The 17,275-nt window shown below is 37.8% G+C and overlaps 4 protein-coding genes across 5 annotated transcripts; 3 read left to right on the top strand and 1 right to left on the bottom strand.

Annotated features, from left to right (window-relative positions):
* The first annotated feature begins 16 nt into the window (after positions 1–16).
* On the top strand, positions 17–1,754 carry MED31 (mediator complex subunit 31). 2 transcript variants are annotated; one of them, XR_006259818.1, is made up of 4 exons: positions 17–248; positions 330–419; positions 882–1,456; positions 1,543–1,754. XR_006259818.1 is itself a non-coding variant. In XM_043410705.1 (3 exons), exons 1-3 carry the CDS (start codon positions 182–184, stop codon positions 1,190–1,192), a joined length of 468 nt encoding a protein of 155 aa, XP_043266640.1. In that variant the 5' UTR covers positions 17–181; the 3' UTR covers positions 1,193–1,524. The 2 variants fall into 2 exon arrangements, 1 of the variants encoding a protein (XP_043266640.1); XM_043410705.1 differs by lacking the exon at positions 1,543–1,754 and having other exon boundaries at positions 882–1,524.
* Positions 1,366–7,141, bottom strand: LOC122405758 (solute carrier family 22 member 7-like). Its single transcript, XM_043410703.1, has 8 exons — positions 6,634–7,141; positions 5,615–5,953; positions 4,702–4,949; positions 4,324–4,616; positions 3,806–4,190; positions 2,668–2,909; positions 2,186–2,361; positions 1,366–1,957 (listed from the first exon to the last, which is right to left on the bottom strand). Exons 1-8 carry the CDS (start codon positions 6,766–6,768, stop codon positions 1,667–1,669), a joined length of 2,109 nt encoding a protein of 702 aa, XP_043266638.1. The 5' UTR covers positions 6,769–7,141; the 3' UTR covers positions 1,366–1,666.
* Positions 7,142–13,674: 6,533 nt separating this feature from the next.
* LOC122406139 (uncharacterized) lies at positions 13,675–15,494 on the top strand. Its single transcript, XM_043411391.1, has 2 exons — positions 13,675–14,414; positions 14,942–15,494. Exons 1-2 carry the CDS (start codon positions 14,370–14,372, stop codon positions 15,173–15,175), a joined length of 279 nt encoding a protein of 92 aa, XP_043267326.1. The 5' UTR covers positions 13,675–14,369; the 3' UTR covers positions 15,176–15,494.
* A 135-nt stretch (positions 15,495–15,629) lies between these two features.
* Positions 15,630–16,960, top strand: MED21 (mediator complex subunit 21). The gene is made up of 3 exons (XM_043411390.1): positions 15,630–15,859; positions 15,941–16,052; positions 16,441–16,960. The coding sequence occupies exons 1-3, from the start codon at positions 15,818–15,820 to the stop codon at positions 16,833–16,835; spliced, it is 549 nt and encodes a 182-aa protein (XP_043267325.1). The 5' UTR covers positions 15,630–15,817; the 3' UTR covers positions 16,836–16,960.
* The last annotated feature ends 315 nt before the right edge of the window (positions 16,961–17,275 follow it).

Genomic DNA, 17,275 nt, shown 5'->3' with positions numbered 1-17,275 from the left:
ACATAACCAAGAAAGTAAATAAGCTGTTGTTTTTGTAGTTACAATCGGTCCCTCCAAAACTTGCTTGGAAAACTTTTGGTTATGTTAACATCCCGCTCAACATAACGTCAGGGATTAAACGAACGCAATTCCAGTCATTTGCACGAATGCTACATAACTGCATTTGTGTGCCAGTTATAATATGAATCGACTTGATGATCCACCAAATCTGATTAAAGGCAGAAAAGCTTCATTCATTGGAATGAACGGTAAGTTGATCACTCTTCATATTTTCATCTGTCTCAAACAATGTTAAGAAAAACAAAAATAAAACTCGAATATTTTGACAGGCGGACCAGAAACCGATGATCAACAGCGTCTACGCTTCCAAGTAGAATTAGAATTTGTCCAATGCCTGGCAAATCCTAATTATTTGAACTGTAAGTACAATGTTTTCTTTTGTTTATATAACTCTACAAATCAGAAAAAGTTATTTCTAATAACCTGCAAGCAGAATTGTGCTTATGTATACTCAAAATTTCAAAGTGACAATAAAAGTTTGCGTTGAAGTGCAGGAAAGAACGAAATCTGTTGATTGTTGCAATATTATTTTCCATTTTATTTATTTTATTTATTTATAATGGAATTTTATATCATTTGAATCTCTGTGAATTGCTGCTAGTTAGGAAAAAAAATGAAGGCAAAACCATGAAAATTATTGAACAAATGTTTGATTTTCTGCCTGCTGACGTAGAAAAAACTTGATGAAAAAATGGGAAATAGGCTGAAATAAAAAATGGAAATTTGAAGTAGGCTTGAACTCATAAATTTATTCATTTACTTTTGCAATTCAATACCAATGTTAAATAGTGAATAAAAAAGAACAAAAATCTTTTTTACAGTTTTGGCTCAACGAGGACACTTCAAAGATTTGACGTTCATCAATTATTTGAAGTATTTGCTGTATTGGAAAGAGCCGGAGTACGCGAAATACCTCAAGTATCCAATGTGTTTGTATTTCCTGGACTTGCTGCAGTACGAGCATTTCAGGCGCGAAGTTGTCAATTCTCAGTGTACAAAATTCATAGACGATCAGCAAATTTTGCTCTGGCAACATTACACACGACGTAGGACACGTTTGCAAGCAGCAGCTGAACAGACGCAGCATAATATTCAACAAAACAATGGAATAGCGCCACCGAAAGTTCCGTGAAAACGTGATTACGTATTCTTATTCGGAGCTGAATACAAATGCGCTCGCTATGTCATTTTTTATGTCTCAATCGCTGCGCAAGGAACTTCTCGATCCAACCGTATCTCGAACAACCAAGTCAATGGTGACTCGCAATCAAACGGAGAGAAGAAAAAAAGGGAAGAAAGTGTAAAGACATTCCCATCGTATATTTATTGTGTGAATTTCAACACAATCGGTCATTTTTAATACTTATCACGCCGAGACTTAAACGTTACTTAAAGCGTAAATACATTTTAATTAATACTTGTTAAGATTCTTTTTTGTTCAATGAATAAATCATCGCATACGAAGTTCTTTTTTGTTTTTAGATTGTTTCGAGGTTCTCCCATGTTTTCGAGCCGATCAACTCGAGCGATTGAACTCGGCAAATTCCTTTGGTGTGTCTTGCAGCCTCTAATTCGAGATTATAACTTCATTCAAACTACAAGCGAGCTAATTTTTGTTCTCGGAAAAAGTAACTATTATTCCGTTGCCCGCATCCACCCAATCCTCGGAATAAAGCTTCTCTCGTAATATTTCACTTTTGGAAGCCTCCTCTTCGGCCTTTTCGCCCTCACAATTCGCCACTCCGATCTTGTTTTTCGTTAACGTTCGCCCAATCTGAATGACCCTGTCCGGCAAAGCTTCGTTCATCGTTTCCGGTAGCAAGAGGCTTATCAAACCGGAAACCAAACACAAAGATCCTGTGATCGACATGGGAGCTGCGATCGTTGTGTGGTTCCTCTGCAAAAAGAGAAAAAAACAATTTTTCAAATATTTTCTGTTTCCTCGAGACATCGAAAATGAAATCTTGCGTTTGATGAAATTGGAAAGCAAAAAATGTTGGTTTTGACTAGAAGAAACTAAAAATTTGAAGCCGAAATTGGTTTCCATTTCTAATCATTAAAGTGCCTCATCGACGAGCTGATTTTGAGAATTCGTTGTAAACTGCGTAAAGCACGTTTGACTTACGATTGACAAAATATGTGGAGAACTCAGGCTACCGAGCATCCCAGTGATGGCGCAGTGCCCTAAGCACGCGCCTCGTCTTACGGTCGGAAATATTTCGACGGTGAAGAGATAAGCTGTGGCGATTAAGGATACGACGGATATTTTACCGATAAGCAAAAACACGATCCTTGACGGTCCTGTGGGCGAGATGAGATAAAATTCAGCACGAAACGTGCCAAGCAGCCAAGAGCAGAAAAAAATTTACCAAAAATAATTGGACATCACAATTGGCTAAAATTCCAAAATCCAATACCGATTTCAATATTTCCAATAATTTTTTATTCATTATTGACTTTTGAATTTGAGTAAAAATCGAACTGACCAAACTGTTGAGAAAAATTCAAGTTTTTCTGTGCAAAAAGATTAAACACCGAAATCACTAAAGTTTTTTTTTTTATAATTTATTTAAATTGTTAGCATCGTAAAGAAAATTGGTCGCTCACCGATCCAAACAATGTTAGAATGCGTAAAAACGGCAATAACGCCGACCGTTATGCAAACAACACAATTCACGAATTGACAGAGACTCATCGGAATTCTCCGTCCGTATCTCGAGAGTGCGAAGTAGGTGAGCACGTAAGCGATCATTTCCAGCCCACCACCAATCGCAAAACTCACGTGCCGATTTTTACTCAGCTCCGGTGTTAAATCGTTGAAAATGCCTCGTGTAACGGATGCGGTGAACCTCGAAAATTAAACAACTTTGTATTCATTTCAAAAAATTGAAAATGGAGCACAGTAATAATTTATAGAAAACGATCGATCGTTTTCGAAGACGTGAGAATTTGTTCTAAATATCATTCGGAAAAAAAATCGATCAACACCATCGAATGGAGTAAAAGTTTCATCGTCAATCGACCACACTCGGATCGTCAGTTTTTAACGAAAATAAAGCCCAAGCACAATGGGAGCAATGATTTGTTGGATTGGTAAAAAAAAATGTTTAAATTCATTTTTACAAAATACTTTGAACATTATTTTTAAAATATCTTATTATAAAGAATGAATTTTGACAAAATTTTTTACTTTGTGTCATTTTTTTTCCACTAATGCGACAAACCATTGTTTCGATTATCTTTGGATTTGATTTTTTTTCGAAACTAACGTTTAACGGTACAATGATTTTATGCATTACTGAAAAATAAAAAAAAACATTCATTTTTACAAAATACTAATACAAATGGAGAGAAACAATTGTGGAAAAATGATTGAAGGAATATTTTATTATAAAAAAAAGAATGAATTTTCTCAAAATGATTTATTTTTCGTTATTTTCTTTTTTTTTGTAGTAATTGAATTTGTTTCTATTATCTTTGGATTTGTCGAAAGGACAAAAGCTTCGAATTTTGTACAAAACTAACGAACAACGCCACAATTGAAGTGAAACAACTGTCACGAAATGATCGAAATCCACTCGTGCTAGTAATTGTTTTAATATGAAAATAAATCACTTGCGAATGAAATGAGCGTGATTTTGGACAGTACAATTTTCACTAGCAGTCACGAAATAACATTTTTTGATAAATTATATGAAAAGTTGGTAAGAGAATGAAAAAAGTGGATTTTTCGAAACTCATTTACCATTGACACGCCATAATGATGAGATATTTACTGAGGAATCTGTTTCTCCTCGTATTGACACCTGCTTCTTGTACTTTTTCGATATCCGGTGTATCCTCTTTTTTCGTAGCGCCGATGTTTTGTTCCTCGTTATGAATTTCCGTGCTCGAGTTTCTCACGATCAATACTTCATCGTCCTCAGGATTTTTAACGCGAGAATCGGTCTCGCAGTTCGTCGACGTTTTTCGAGCTTCGGAGTAATTATTGGAGCTCGACGTGGCGAGGTCGAGCGGCGTATCGCAGCAGGTCGTGTCCTCTGCTTCCCCGACGCTTATTTCCGGACTCGGAAGCTCGACGTTCGACAATCGTTTTTCCAGGTTTTCCGTAATGGCACGGAGGCTCGTTCCTGCTCGTGGAAATTTAAGGTTCCGTAAGAACTAAAATTCGTAATAAAAACGCAAGCGCTAAGAAATTCCCTGATTTTTCCCCAAAAAGTGTGCCCGATAATTATCCCTAAAAATAACCGCGCAGCCTCGTACTTCGAGACTTGCGTTGAGCCGGATTCGGCGGTGTCAGCAAGTTCGTAAGTTCGCAAGCCTCGTCCCCCTCGTTCCGAGCGTCTTTGCTCGCCCCGTCCGACCTCACGAGGCGCGACTTCCGCTCGGGTTTCGCAGGCGTCGAACTCGCACTGACACTTTCAGTCTCCGCGACGAGAGTCTGCCGATTTTTCCGCGAGCAACAGCCGTTGTACTTGACTATTTTCTCCAGCGAAATATCGGCCTCCGTGGACTTCCCCTTGGCCAGCAACCACCGAGGCGACTCTGGGATTATCCTGAAAGCCAGATCGCCCAATTGTTCCACAAAAAACACCTTTCAGCATGAAAATTCCTGAGATAAATGCTCAGACTCCGGAATACCAGATGTAAAGAACTGTGACCGCAGTCGGCACGGATACAGCCAGCTGGAGGATCCTCCAATCCGGTATCATGTGGCTCAGCCCAGCGAGCAAGATGACGCCGAGGGCCCAAAAAAGCTCCATCGTCGTTGCGACGATCGTACGAAAGTTTTTCGGGAACAATTCCAGCGTCAGAATGTACGAAGTGTTTTGTAAACCTTGGGCAAATACTCCTTGGAGCCCCCGGAGCACGAGGAAGGCAGGATAACTCTGGAACCATTCAGTTTCCATGTGATTTCCTTCATTCGTTGAAAAATTACTCTTTCAGTTTTCCCAAAATTCATCATTTCTTATCGAGTCGCCACAATTCTTCGGTAGCAAACGTTGCGTCCGAATTCACTCGATTTTATATCTTTATTCGATTCCATTTCCCCGTTAACTGTATCGGATGCTGGTCAAACGAGTGCTGAATTTTAAAAACGCTTTCGGAGCAGCAAGCTTAACTGCCGATTAAACGTATCGTTAGTGGATTTGCACTAAATTGGGTCTGAATACAAGAGAAAATATGTTTCATCACGAAAACTTGAATCATCAGTTTATATCAGTTTATCGTATCGTTAAGATTTTCACGATTTTCTCATTTTCACAGATTTCCACGAAAATCGATCGTAAGTTCAAAACGTCGCGCCCCAAAACGGCTGATCACTTTGAAGAAGCTTGAACGAAAAACGTTCCAGAGTGCGAGACGAAATCTGAGTTCGAGAGCGAAATGAGCAGCCCCAGAGGTCCCGCGATAACTATTCCGCATATTGTTAAATAATTTTTTAGTGCTCGTATGAAGAAACTGAGAAGAGCTCGCGATAAAATGTCCCCAGCATAGGGAGAGAAATGACAAAAAGTATTTTCTCGAGAACTGGAAAAGTGTAATCTCATACCTGGACGATGTAAGTGGCAGCAGCCATGGTACCCTGAATGTACAAGCATATCGCGAGAACCGGAAGTCTGCCGACGCGATCAGCCAAAATGCCAGCAAGCGAGGCGCCTATTGAGATTCCAACGTAATAAACCGTTGGTCCGAGATAAATGAGGTAGCTTTTCTCGCATATCAAACTCCAATCGGTGACGACGCTTCTCTCGGTGATCTCAGCCTCCCAGGAGTATCCGTTGGTGCACGAGTCGCCATTGTTCTGATTCTGTCTGTCTGTTGGGAGGGAGGCGTTCGGCAAGCTCATGGAGGGCAGGCAGCCGTAGGTTCTGTTCGTTCCATCGGAAGACTGCAATATTCGTGGGAAAAAATATTCGAGAGGATATTCAAAATGACGAAAAAACTGTGTAAAAATATGATTGACGAAAAAATAAAAGTTTCTGTATAAAAAAGAGTCTGCCACGTTAACTTTACTCCGGAGAATCACAATTTGGATTATCGCTGTCACAAAACGTCCGATCACACCACGAAGGTGTTTATAATCCAATTTTTCGATCGCGAGTCTCAACGGGACTGTTTAAGCCCTCGTCGAAAGGTCATCCACGTTTCCGCAGTCTCGCAAGTGCGCAGCCTATTTATTCGATTCTATTTATTTTGAGTAAAACAACCGGACGATAATAAACCCGGCGATCGCCGATTATCGGAGTGTCAAAAATTCTGGAAATTCGAGTCCGCTGGGATCGTCGAAATCTCGACCGAAAAAAAAGAAAAATGGAATAATTTACGACGCTGAAGTTTCCAACGTTGGAGTCCAACGAAACGAATGAAAAGAAAATGATTTATCCATCAGTTTTTTATTTCACGAATCATAATTGTGTACATTGAAAAACTACGAAGTACAAATTCGAGAGGAAATAAATTGGAGAATTACTGGAATTATTGGATAGTTTTTTACATCATTTCGTTGAACTCCAACGTTGGAAACTTCAGCATCACAATAATTTGAAGTAAAAGCCGATGAGAACGTACCTCGCAATAGAATTTGGGAGTATAATTTTGAAAAACCGGAAGCGCATGGCTCATGGAGACGATTACATAATTGATGGAAAGTAAAAAGAGAAGAAGTATTTGGAACCAGCCGACTTGGGTCTCCTCGACGTTCATTTTAAGGGCGACGGACACAAAAATCAAATACTTGAAACAAATTGAACGAGTCACTTTTTCCAACGAATATTAAAATCAGCCTAAAATCACTCTCGATCCTGCACATTTGTATAACATTGTCACGTTAAAATTGATTTTAAATTGGCTAACTAAACGCGGTTGCGGAGCAGTCGAGACGCGAAGAAAGTGTCATCCGTGTGGGAGAGCGTGACACTCACTGAGCCAAGGGTCCTCGGAGAAGGACCTGGCACACATGCACGCGCCTCTGCGGAAGACACTCTCGATCCGCACGCGGACAAGCTCGATGAAAATAAAGCACGCGGTACACGCCGACGACGAGGGTTGAGGAGGAATACTCGTGTGCATTGTTCAATTAACGGCCTCCTCGGCGTCGCCCGTCACTTTCATCGGCTCATGCGATATCAAATATTCATATTCACGAGGAAAAATGTCTTGAGACGAAGCTCGTATTAGCAGTTATTCGACAGCAGTGCCAGGGCGAGGTTACTGGTTGAAAATATATGAAAAACTGAATTAGAAGGGGCAGTGTAATGATAGAAATGAGAATAATAATATGATATTTATGTTTCTATGTATTTCTGCTCTGCTTGGCTTGAAACCATTCTTTAAAATGCCTTGGAACGAGATCACTCGTCATTATATTGCTCGCTCTATTTTTTTAGCTTTTTTATTGATTTTACCGGTAAGAGTGTTTCTTTATTTGTAATTGTCGAGTCGCTGCCTATGTGTGCTCGATGGAGTTTCAGTTCTAGAGCACGTTTTTCGCGTTTTTTACGGACTATTTTTTGGTTCTCTCTCTCTCTCTCTCTCTCGCTGTTTTCATGCTCCTTCTTCTCTTTTCTGTGTGTCCCTCTCTCTCTTTCTCTTGTGAGAAAAAACTTGTTTTTGAAATGAAGAACGCTCAGTCACCTTAATAGTTGAATGGCCATGTACGAAGTATAGAAGAAAGTGATCGATGCGACACAACAAATGAAGACAAATTAATGACAAAAAGCACAAGAATCGTTACTGTTGAAAAATCGTTAACACAAAATGATTTTAAATTGTTCAAGGAGGGTGGATCGCGACGATACAATGTTGCCATGCTGAACCATGAAAAATATGAAGAATTTCAAAATGATAAGAATTTGATAAAATTTGGTAAATGTATGCTTTAAAAATATATAAGAAAATGTAAATTTTTTAGATTTTTCTACCACATAGCTCTCGAGTAATAACTCGATTATTCGATGACCATGTGGTAAAAGAATTTGCATAAAATTGTATTTGTATACTTGATGCCGAAGAATGCTGTCACAGAATTTTATCAAATTCTGATTATTCTGATTTCATGATCCACCCTCCTTAAAGAATTGACGATAAATATTCGAGATATAAAAAATGTGGGAAGATTCAATTTGAAATTGGAAGACTTTATTGTAGGAAACAGAACATTAAGGTAGTGTAAGCAAGCAATTGTAATTGCAAGCAAATGTAAAATGTAAGATTCTACTTTTTATTGTATTTTGAAGCAATTCTGCCATAAAATAGTTAGAAGCTAAATAAAGCATATCAATCAATCGATCTTTTCGCTGTTTATCTGCGAGCGTTATGATTTACTTGGTTTTATTTTATCTTTTTTATTTTATTATAACGTTTCAATGCGTTAGTATTTCTACAGTATTATTGTTATTATATTTTGTTACTCTTCACTTTATCTTACTCACTTGTTATGTTAAGATTTATTTTTTGTTATTACTATTGTTATTTTTACTTTTGTTGTGTTTTACTTGTCCCGTGGGTTTTCCAGAGCATAAATACAGATCAATCGATCAATCAATCAATCTTTCTCCCTCTCTTTTTTATATTATAAATAAATATAATAATATCTCATCGTCAATACTCAATTGGATCTTACACTATGGAATCTGTAATTAAGCATCTGAAATTATATTCGAAATTTATTCTCCAGGAAATAAGAATTTAAGTACGTTACAGAGGCATAAAAATAAATAAATCTTTCTTTTCCTCCACTTGAATGAAAAATGGTCTGACGTCTGACGTACATGACCGAAAAAATCGAACTTGTGGGCGAGAAACATCGATACGGTAAAAAACAAAGAAATGACATTTACCTAAACAAATCGAAAACGAATAACGATGAAAAGTGTTTGACTTATAAACGATTTCAAACGTATAATAAACTGTCAGAAAATATAAAAAAGGCAAGAAATCTAGAAATCTTTAAATCTCTAATGATAGAATTTATGAGAATAAAAGAAATATATGATAAAATCACCGATAGTGCGAAGCCAAATGGAATTAATTATTAAACAGGAATAAATATATTTGTACGTAATATGTAACTAACTGCGAAAGCGCTGAATAAATTCAATTCGCTCTCTCTCTCTCTCTCTTTCTCGGTTTCTCTGTATGCATTCACATTGAGGGAATAGAGCATCTAGAATAATAGAAGGCAGATTCCGATATTGTGCCTCGAATACCGGATAAAGTCCCTGGCGACGTGCAGGTCTACGAACTCTCTCTCTCTCTCTCTTTCTCCCTCTCCTTCTTTCTTCTCCTCTATCATTCATTCATCCCTCCGTTTCTCTTGTTCCTGTATACTCTCTCTTCGTTTCGCCTTTATATCCTATATATTCGCTTTCGTACAACAATTCAATCACCCGTATTCGTATAAACATGGAGCGCAAAGTGCGAAGTATATTGATCATTTTCCCATGCCTGTGGAAGCCTCTAAGTTCGAACGACACTCGTGACTTTCATCACGTTCCTTCTCGTTTTACACGTCACTCATTTCACTAATGTCATCATTCAATTAATCGAATGGCAGAACGTTTTTTTACGGTTCTTCGAGCAATTGTTTCTACGTCGTGAAGCATTTCCATTGGGAAACTTACTCAAGGATTTTGGAAGCTTCACGTTTTGTGGGACCACCATTTTGATGGAAAATTCTGTGTAAATAAAAAGATTTTTATTCGCTTGAGCAGCCACGAGTTTCCGGATCAACGAAGCGAGATCTCGAAGCTCTTTTTGGAGTTTTACAAAAAAAATCATTCCAACACCTAAAAAATGTCTTTAGTCGATATTTTCGCTGCTTAATCCAACTGACATCCGCTTTCGATAAATAAGGAATTGTTCATTTATCCCAATCGCGTGATTTTTGTCGTGTCAATCAACTTAACGACTGAAACGAAATCTTCTGATCGGACAACTCGAAACTTTTGTTCACTTCTACTCAATTCACATGGAATATCGAGCACCGAAGCATCCAAACGGTTTTGTTCAGGATGATAAATATTTTGGTGGAAATCGAATCACACTGGTCGGTTCGATACAACCCAAAATTTCTTCAAATGTATTTTTATGTCAGCCAACACGATTCGTGCAAAATAAGAAATAATTTTGATGGATTTTTTCTTCGTGTAGCTTAACCAAAGCTCATCGACGACGAACCAAATCAACTGTCCACACAAATCTCTACCTCGAAATAAAAGTTGAGTATATTTAGTACAATTTTGTTAATTCACCTGAAGGTTTTCTCGCCACGACGCAATCTGCGGAGATTCAATGTACAATTATTTCCGTAAAAAATATTTCGTGAAATAAAATAAATATTTTGTCGTGCCTGAGGGACTAAATATTTCAGTTAAAACAATTTTCAAGTGTTCCAACCAAATGTTTTTCTCAGTCTACTTACAACGGGAGTAAAAATTCTTTAAAGAAATCTCAAATGGCAATTCGGCTTTAATCGTTCGGTCAAAACGTACATAAAATACTGTAAAAATGTTGTTTACGAATGAACGTTCGACGGAGACCCTCCATGACGAATAAAAGTACTCCCAAGGGTATTTCCTTCGTTTCTGGAACTGCTTGAGTATTCGTCGTGTGTAACGTCCGGTCTCTTAATTCCTCTCCTCCTCTACGCATCCTGCCTTTCATACATTCTCTTTCGGACAAGCGGATCGTTGATCGTTTTATTCTTCTTAGCCAGCAGCGCACCACTCGCGACAAGAAATTAGTAATAGCCGATCGAACTAACGATCATTTTTAACTCGTGTATGTCTCGCACTCTTGAAAAACGTGGTATCGTGCGTTTTCTTTTTCAAGCGGAATTGAGGCGCATGTTCGATCGACGAAAAATCTCGTTTTGGGCACACGATTAATTCCCATTCAACGCTCGATTCTCGCTACCTCAATTATTATTAGCTTCTCTATAATTAGTCCCAAGATTATTCGAATGCTCGGTGAGTTGAAGATATTTTATTTTCTCTCGCATTTATCCTCGAGTGAAGCGCCGTTTAAATCGGTACTTCGTCGAACTGGATTTCGATTCCTGCTCCTTCGCATGCTGGGATTTTATCACGTTAATTTTATTATTCGAGGATTCAAGACTCGTCGATTTTTTATTTCTGTAACGAAAAGCCAATGAATAAATGAGCGGGCGAACGAACAGATTCGTTTTATTGGATCCTGTGAAATAATGAAAGTAGAGAAACAAGTCAAATTTATTTTTCCACTATTTTCGAATGCAATCATACAAATGGGGGGGAGAAATAAAAAGCTAGTTACTCGCGCGTGCTAAGAGATCGTGTAGGATGGCAAACGCTGAAGCGAAGAGGTCTCCGCGGCCTCTTTTGCTGGCATACGTTTCCAGCTCTCCTCCTCCTCCTCGACTTCATTGACGTTCGTATTATTTTTCTCCGTTTTTATCGCCTCTCTTATAACTGTGGACTCTTTCACTACCTGTTGGAATGCGCGTTCTACGATCCGTTGCTTTTTTTCGTTAATTGTGTGTCCGTAGCGTTTTCATGCTGTCGACCGCACTTCGAATATTCAATTGAATCTTTTTTATGCAAAATTTCGCCTCGCAAAAAAAGAAAACGAGGCAATTTGACGTTTCCTTAGGACCGTGCGCTGATAAGAAATTATTGATTGAGAGACTTGGAAAATTTAACTGAAATTTAGTCCCTCAGGCACGACAAGATATTTATTTTATTTCACGAAATATTTTTTACGGAAATAATTGTACATTGAATCTCCGCATATTGCGTCGTGGCGAGAAAACCTTAAGCTGAATTAACAAAATTGTACTAAATATACTCAGCTTTTATTTCGAGGTAGAGATTTGTATGGACAATTGATTTGGTTCGTCGTCGATGGGCTTTGGTTAAGCTACACGAAGAAAAAATCCATCAAAATTATTTCTTATTTTGCACGAATCGTGTTGGCTGACATAAAAATACATTTGAAGAAATTTTGGGTTGCATCGAACCGACCAGTGTGATTCGATTTCCACCAAAATATTTATCATCCTGAACAAAACCGTTTGGATGCTTCGGTGCTCGATATTCGATGTGAATTGAGTAGAGATAAACAAAAGTTTCGAGTTGTCCGACCAGAAGATTTCGTTTCAGTCGTTAAGTTGATTGACACGACAAAAATCACGCGATTGGGATAAATGAACAATTCCTTATTTATCGGAAGCGGATGTCAGTTGGATTAAGCAGCAAAAATATCAGCCAAAGACACTTAGTCGTTACGGCGATTTTCTTTCCGAGTGTGTAGCTCCAGATTTCCCCAACGACTGACTTCTTCCCTTACTCATTATTTAACTGACTCAAGCTTTTATTTTTTCACTCAAAAACATAAAAAATTTTCTTTTCCCACTAAAATTTCATTCATTCGACCGATTATTTTCCCGCCAAATTTATCGTTGCGCTCGAAAAATCACTCTGTTTACTTTCTACTCTCTTTTTCCCATTTCGTTTATTCCTTTACGATCGCATAAACGCGATTGTTGTTCTACATGCGCGAGCGCGATTGTTTAGTTATAGATTCGCGACAGGTGTTGAACAGGAATGTAGGGTAATACGAAAGGGAGGGAATACGAGGGGAGGCTTTCCTCATTACCATTAACTTATATTCCATGACACAACACCGCGTACATAAATACTTTGAGCCACTGAAACACATAGGCAATCGTAACACATTTCTCCTTTTTCTTCCACGCTCGCTGTCCATCCTTTCGCGCAATCGTATAATAAATTATCCAGTAAACAACAATCGAAGCCCAAAAAAGTCTGCGAGCTTCAATGGAAGAATCTACATTTTTGAGTAAACATTCAGCCACGAGGGTTCAGCGATAAATAACCCGAAAAATGGTGCGTGAAGGCGTTGAATTCAAGTTCGAATGCTCGAATGCAAAAATTCTGAAGTAATGAAACTAAAAATACTACGAAAAAGGCCAAATTCAGCTTCATTTTCCGGTACTTCGCGTAAAACAGAATTACCGTTCGAACGAGCATGTCCGAAAAACTTTCGAAAATGGTACGAAAACTCAGGAGAATTTGGATCAAGGTTTATTTCGAATTTAAAAAAATAAAAGAAATTTAAAAAACCTACGAACTAAAGAAGCAAGAAATTTTTTAAAAACGAATTAAAAAAAATCACGTTCAAAATTTAACAATTTAAATAAAAATTGAGACATTTTTTCGATATTCAAAGTTGAAACGAAATGCGAAAAACCGCGTTTGCAAAATTAAGTAAAAAACGACCGCGAATGTGACGAACGCTCTGAAAAAAAATAAAAGATATTAAAAAGACCTAAAAACTAAATAAACAAAAAATTTGAAAAGAAATAAAAATTATAATTTAAAAAAATTAATTAAAATAATGTTCATATTAAAAATTTAACAACTTGAAAAAAAAATTAAGAAATTTTTTTAAAATTCAAAGTTGAAAGGAAATGCGAAAAACCGCGTCTGCAAAATGAAGTAAAAAACGTCCGGGAATGTCACGAACGCTCTTGTTGAGAATACGAGAGAAAGAAGAATGCGCGGATACGCCGAGGAGAAAAGTCAATAAATAATAGGAAATAAAATAGAAAATGAAATTTAGTGGGTGTCGCGGGAAGTGCTAAATATTTGTCTACATTTGTACAAGCGTGCGTGGCGCATGCATAAGAGTTAAAAGAGTGTACAGAAGACAGTGGTGGCCTGAATGCCTTTTTTCGTGGTGTACCGTTACAAGGTACAATAACTTATAGCACACGAGGAGCTATATCGAAGCAGTCGATTCTCGCTATTACTCGTGTCTATGCGTCCGTCAATCTTCACCGGAGACGGAACGGAAACGAAGTTGCCCGTTCGAATGGTCACGAGAAAAGGGGAATAAATAAAAAGAAAATTAGTCGGAGTTTGTTCGGAGAAGAGCGGCGGTGTCGTGCGGTTACCGGTTTTTCAAAACGCATTCGCGCGGTGGATCGTTTCGTGGTGCAAGGAGACCCACTGCTCTGAGAAACAGTCGCTCGGAGAACCGACCGAGACAAGTTGACTCCACGAGCACAATATTCTCCGCGACGAATTCATCGAGCAGTTTAAAATTCGAAAAAGACTCATTTCCGACGAACGCGTGACAGATAAACATTTTTTTACTCGCTTTTTGCATTCGTCTTACTTTCGTCGGTTTTTATCACGAGAACCGGTCTCTCGATTCATCTGCACTCGACACTGCTGCACTTACTCACCATTAAACGAAAGTGAATTTATTCCCATTCGAAAAGGGCACCTGCTACGACGAGAATGAAGATCACTCTCGTTGGAATACTCATCATCTGCTGTCTCACCGTAAGCTACACTGATTTTCACACACTTCTTTTCAAACGACGTCGGAAATTCGATTTATAAACGTGGATTTTCAGAAGTGACAACCATAGCCGATACACTTTTTCTATTGCTATGCCACTGCGCGCTTCTGTTTCGTTAAGTTTTTGTCGAATTTCCTACGTTTGATTCATCATTGACGACAGTGAAAAAAAATCATGAATGAGCCGAACAATTGGTATTGTTTTTTATACGAGATTTTCATGATAAATATTATTCAAATTAGCACTTCTTTTATGGGGATGCACGAACCGTTGACGTTGTAAACTTCATGAATGAATTCATGGATATTCGTGCTGTACGAATGTACATCGATGCATTATTTTTATTTCATTTACGATTCACTTCACATATTCTCATTAGTTTTGTTTTCCATTTTGTGATTTTATTGTTCCGATATACTTTGTTAGTTTTAAACACATTTTAAGTATTTTTCTGAGTTTATTCATTTTTTAGTTCTGGGTTTAAAGGTTTGAGCTTTTTTGTTTCAGTTGAGGGGAGCAGAATGCAAATCACGGAAGGCCAAACAATTTGCACTTCAGAGCAAAGAAACGAACGTCGCTAATTTCGTGAGACTCGTTGTGATGAGACTTGTTTTTGGTGTCGCTTCTGCTATGGGACTTGGAGAAAATTTGTCCGGTGTTTTGGGAGGAGTGTTCGTGCCCCCGGGCGCTGAAGATGACTACGATTATGGAGCCGATGATTACGTTCCCGATTTATTTTGATGGATTATTTAAATGAATTGTTTATTCAATTATTTCACACGTGATCGACGAAACATTTTGCATTTTGAAGAACGAGGCATTCGATTCATTCTATTGAGATCCTCTTGAGTACAGAATTATATTCTCGGATGCGAAGAGTCATTTTTTTCAGCAGTGAATTTAATTCTGTTACTCGATTGAACGTATTCTCATGTTTTTAGGTTATTAATATCACGTATTTGTCTATCTCGAACCGAAATATGTATCTAGAGATTATGATTGGAGTGTATTATTTATAGGGGCGAATGATAGGTTAACAATAAAAAAGATGTGAAGATTTTTCAAGGGAGAATGAATTTCTATTATTTTTAATTATTCAATAGGAAGTTCAACTTCCAGGGCATTTTTTTTCAAATGTGTAACCCTGCGTTTCTTGCGGTCTACTCAGAGGACAGCACCGTCGAGCATGCACGTCAATTAGACCATTCGCGGTGGTGTTCGCGGTTCAGCTCCGAAATTTCTAACCTCAAAAAATAACTGAAAGTGTTGCGTCACATTGTTGTCAAAATTCGCTGTTCTGTCTAAACAGTGCAAACTTCTTCGGTCGAAAACTCAGTATTGAGATTTTTGTTTGTTACGAATTGAAAACAGCGAAAAACAAACATGGCAGATCGCTTAACTCAATTGCAGGATACGATAAATCAGGTTGGAATTGTGGTTTTCCATAATTTACGTTTACTCGTATTTCACTGTGCATTAACGATGTCAAAATTGAAATCCATCTAGCAAGCTGAACATTTTTGCAACAGCGTTGGAATCCTCCAACAGTATTCAACACCTAGCAAATTTCCTGGTTTTGACAGAATAGGAATGCCACAGCCCCAACAAACCCAAGAAGGTAACAAAATAAATATTTCTCGAACGAAGTTTTTCGAAAATTGGCACGACTTTTATGATACTGCAGTTGCTTTACAATATTCGAAATATAAAATAAACAATTCGTGATTCCGAGAGTGGGTTGTTGTAATTTGTTACGAGTTTACCAATATTTGAAATTGAAATTGTGAAAAACTCGTTCAACAGCTATGTGGATCATTTCTTGAAATCACATTACAAGATTTCAGCAGTGATTTTTTTGTAAATTTATATGAAATTTTGCAGGATCAGGCCTCTCCTATTTTCCAGAAAAACCTTTTGATCGTACTACTTGAAATAGTAAAAATATTCTCAATTATCAACAGAAATTGGTACAATTTTAAATATAAAATAGCTCCACCATTCCACAGATTATGCAGCCTTATTTGCAACTTTAATAGCGAGATGTGCCAAGGACATTGATACCCTGATCGAAAGCTTACCCAGTGAAGAATCGTCACAGGAGCTCCAAGTGGCGAGTTTGAGTCGATTAGAGCAAGAGAATTTGGAGGCTGGAGAGCAATTAGAAGAAGTAGTGAGACAAGGCGAAGCTTTGCTGCAAAGAATTCAAGCGGCTCTGCAAGACATTGCTCAAAGTCAATTGGACATGCAAAATCCAACAGCACCGGCCACAGCTGTCATCAATACGAATCTGAATCCTGCCGTAAACTTCAAACAGGAACCAACAAACACTGTTAACTCGGCGCCAGCTTCAAATAATCCTCACCAAATGGGTGATCGCTCACCGAATTCCGTCAGCCAATAAATGACCTAATATTTTCTCTACTTATCGTGTATATAAATATGTTTAATTATTTGTGATTGTTTCGTACAAAAATGAAAAAAGGAAAAATAAATGACTTCTCCGACCGAGATGTACTTGAAGAATTAGAAGAAGCTTCGTCAAGTGTTTCTCTAGTTCATAAATTGGTAACAAAATATCTCTTAAAGAAGTTTTGGAGCCACCGGGAAACACGTTAAAAGTTTAATGTCTCAAGGAGCCCCTATAGTTGGGTAGTCTTATTATTAGTCGAATTATAAAATTTAACTTGTAATTGTATAATAGTGTACTGAAAATTAAACATTTCAGTAAACCACAAGGTCGAGACACTGCTTTGAAAAGTTCATGTCTGACATTTCGGTTTTCCATGTTTTTCAATGAGAAAAAACTTTGTAAAACGACTTTGATAATTTGGTTTCTATCAT

The sequence above is a fragment of the Venturia canescens genome, chromosome 2 (genome assembly GCF_019457755.1).
Source record: "Venturia canescens isolate UGA chromosome 2, ASM1945775v1, whole genome shotgun sequence".
Classification (NCBI taxonomy): Eukaryota; Metazoa; Arthropoda; class Insecta; order Hymenoptera; family Ichneumonidae; genus Venturia; species Venturia canescens.
The sequence above is the reverse complement of the archived record's forward strand: the minus strand, read 5'-3'. Positions and strand labels throughout refer to the sequence as shown.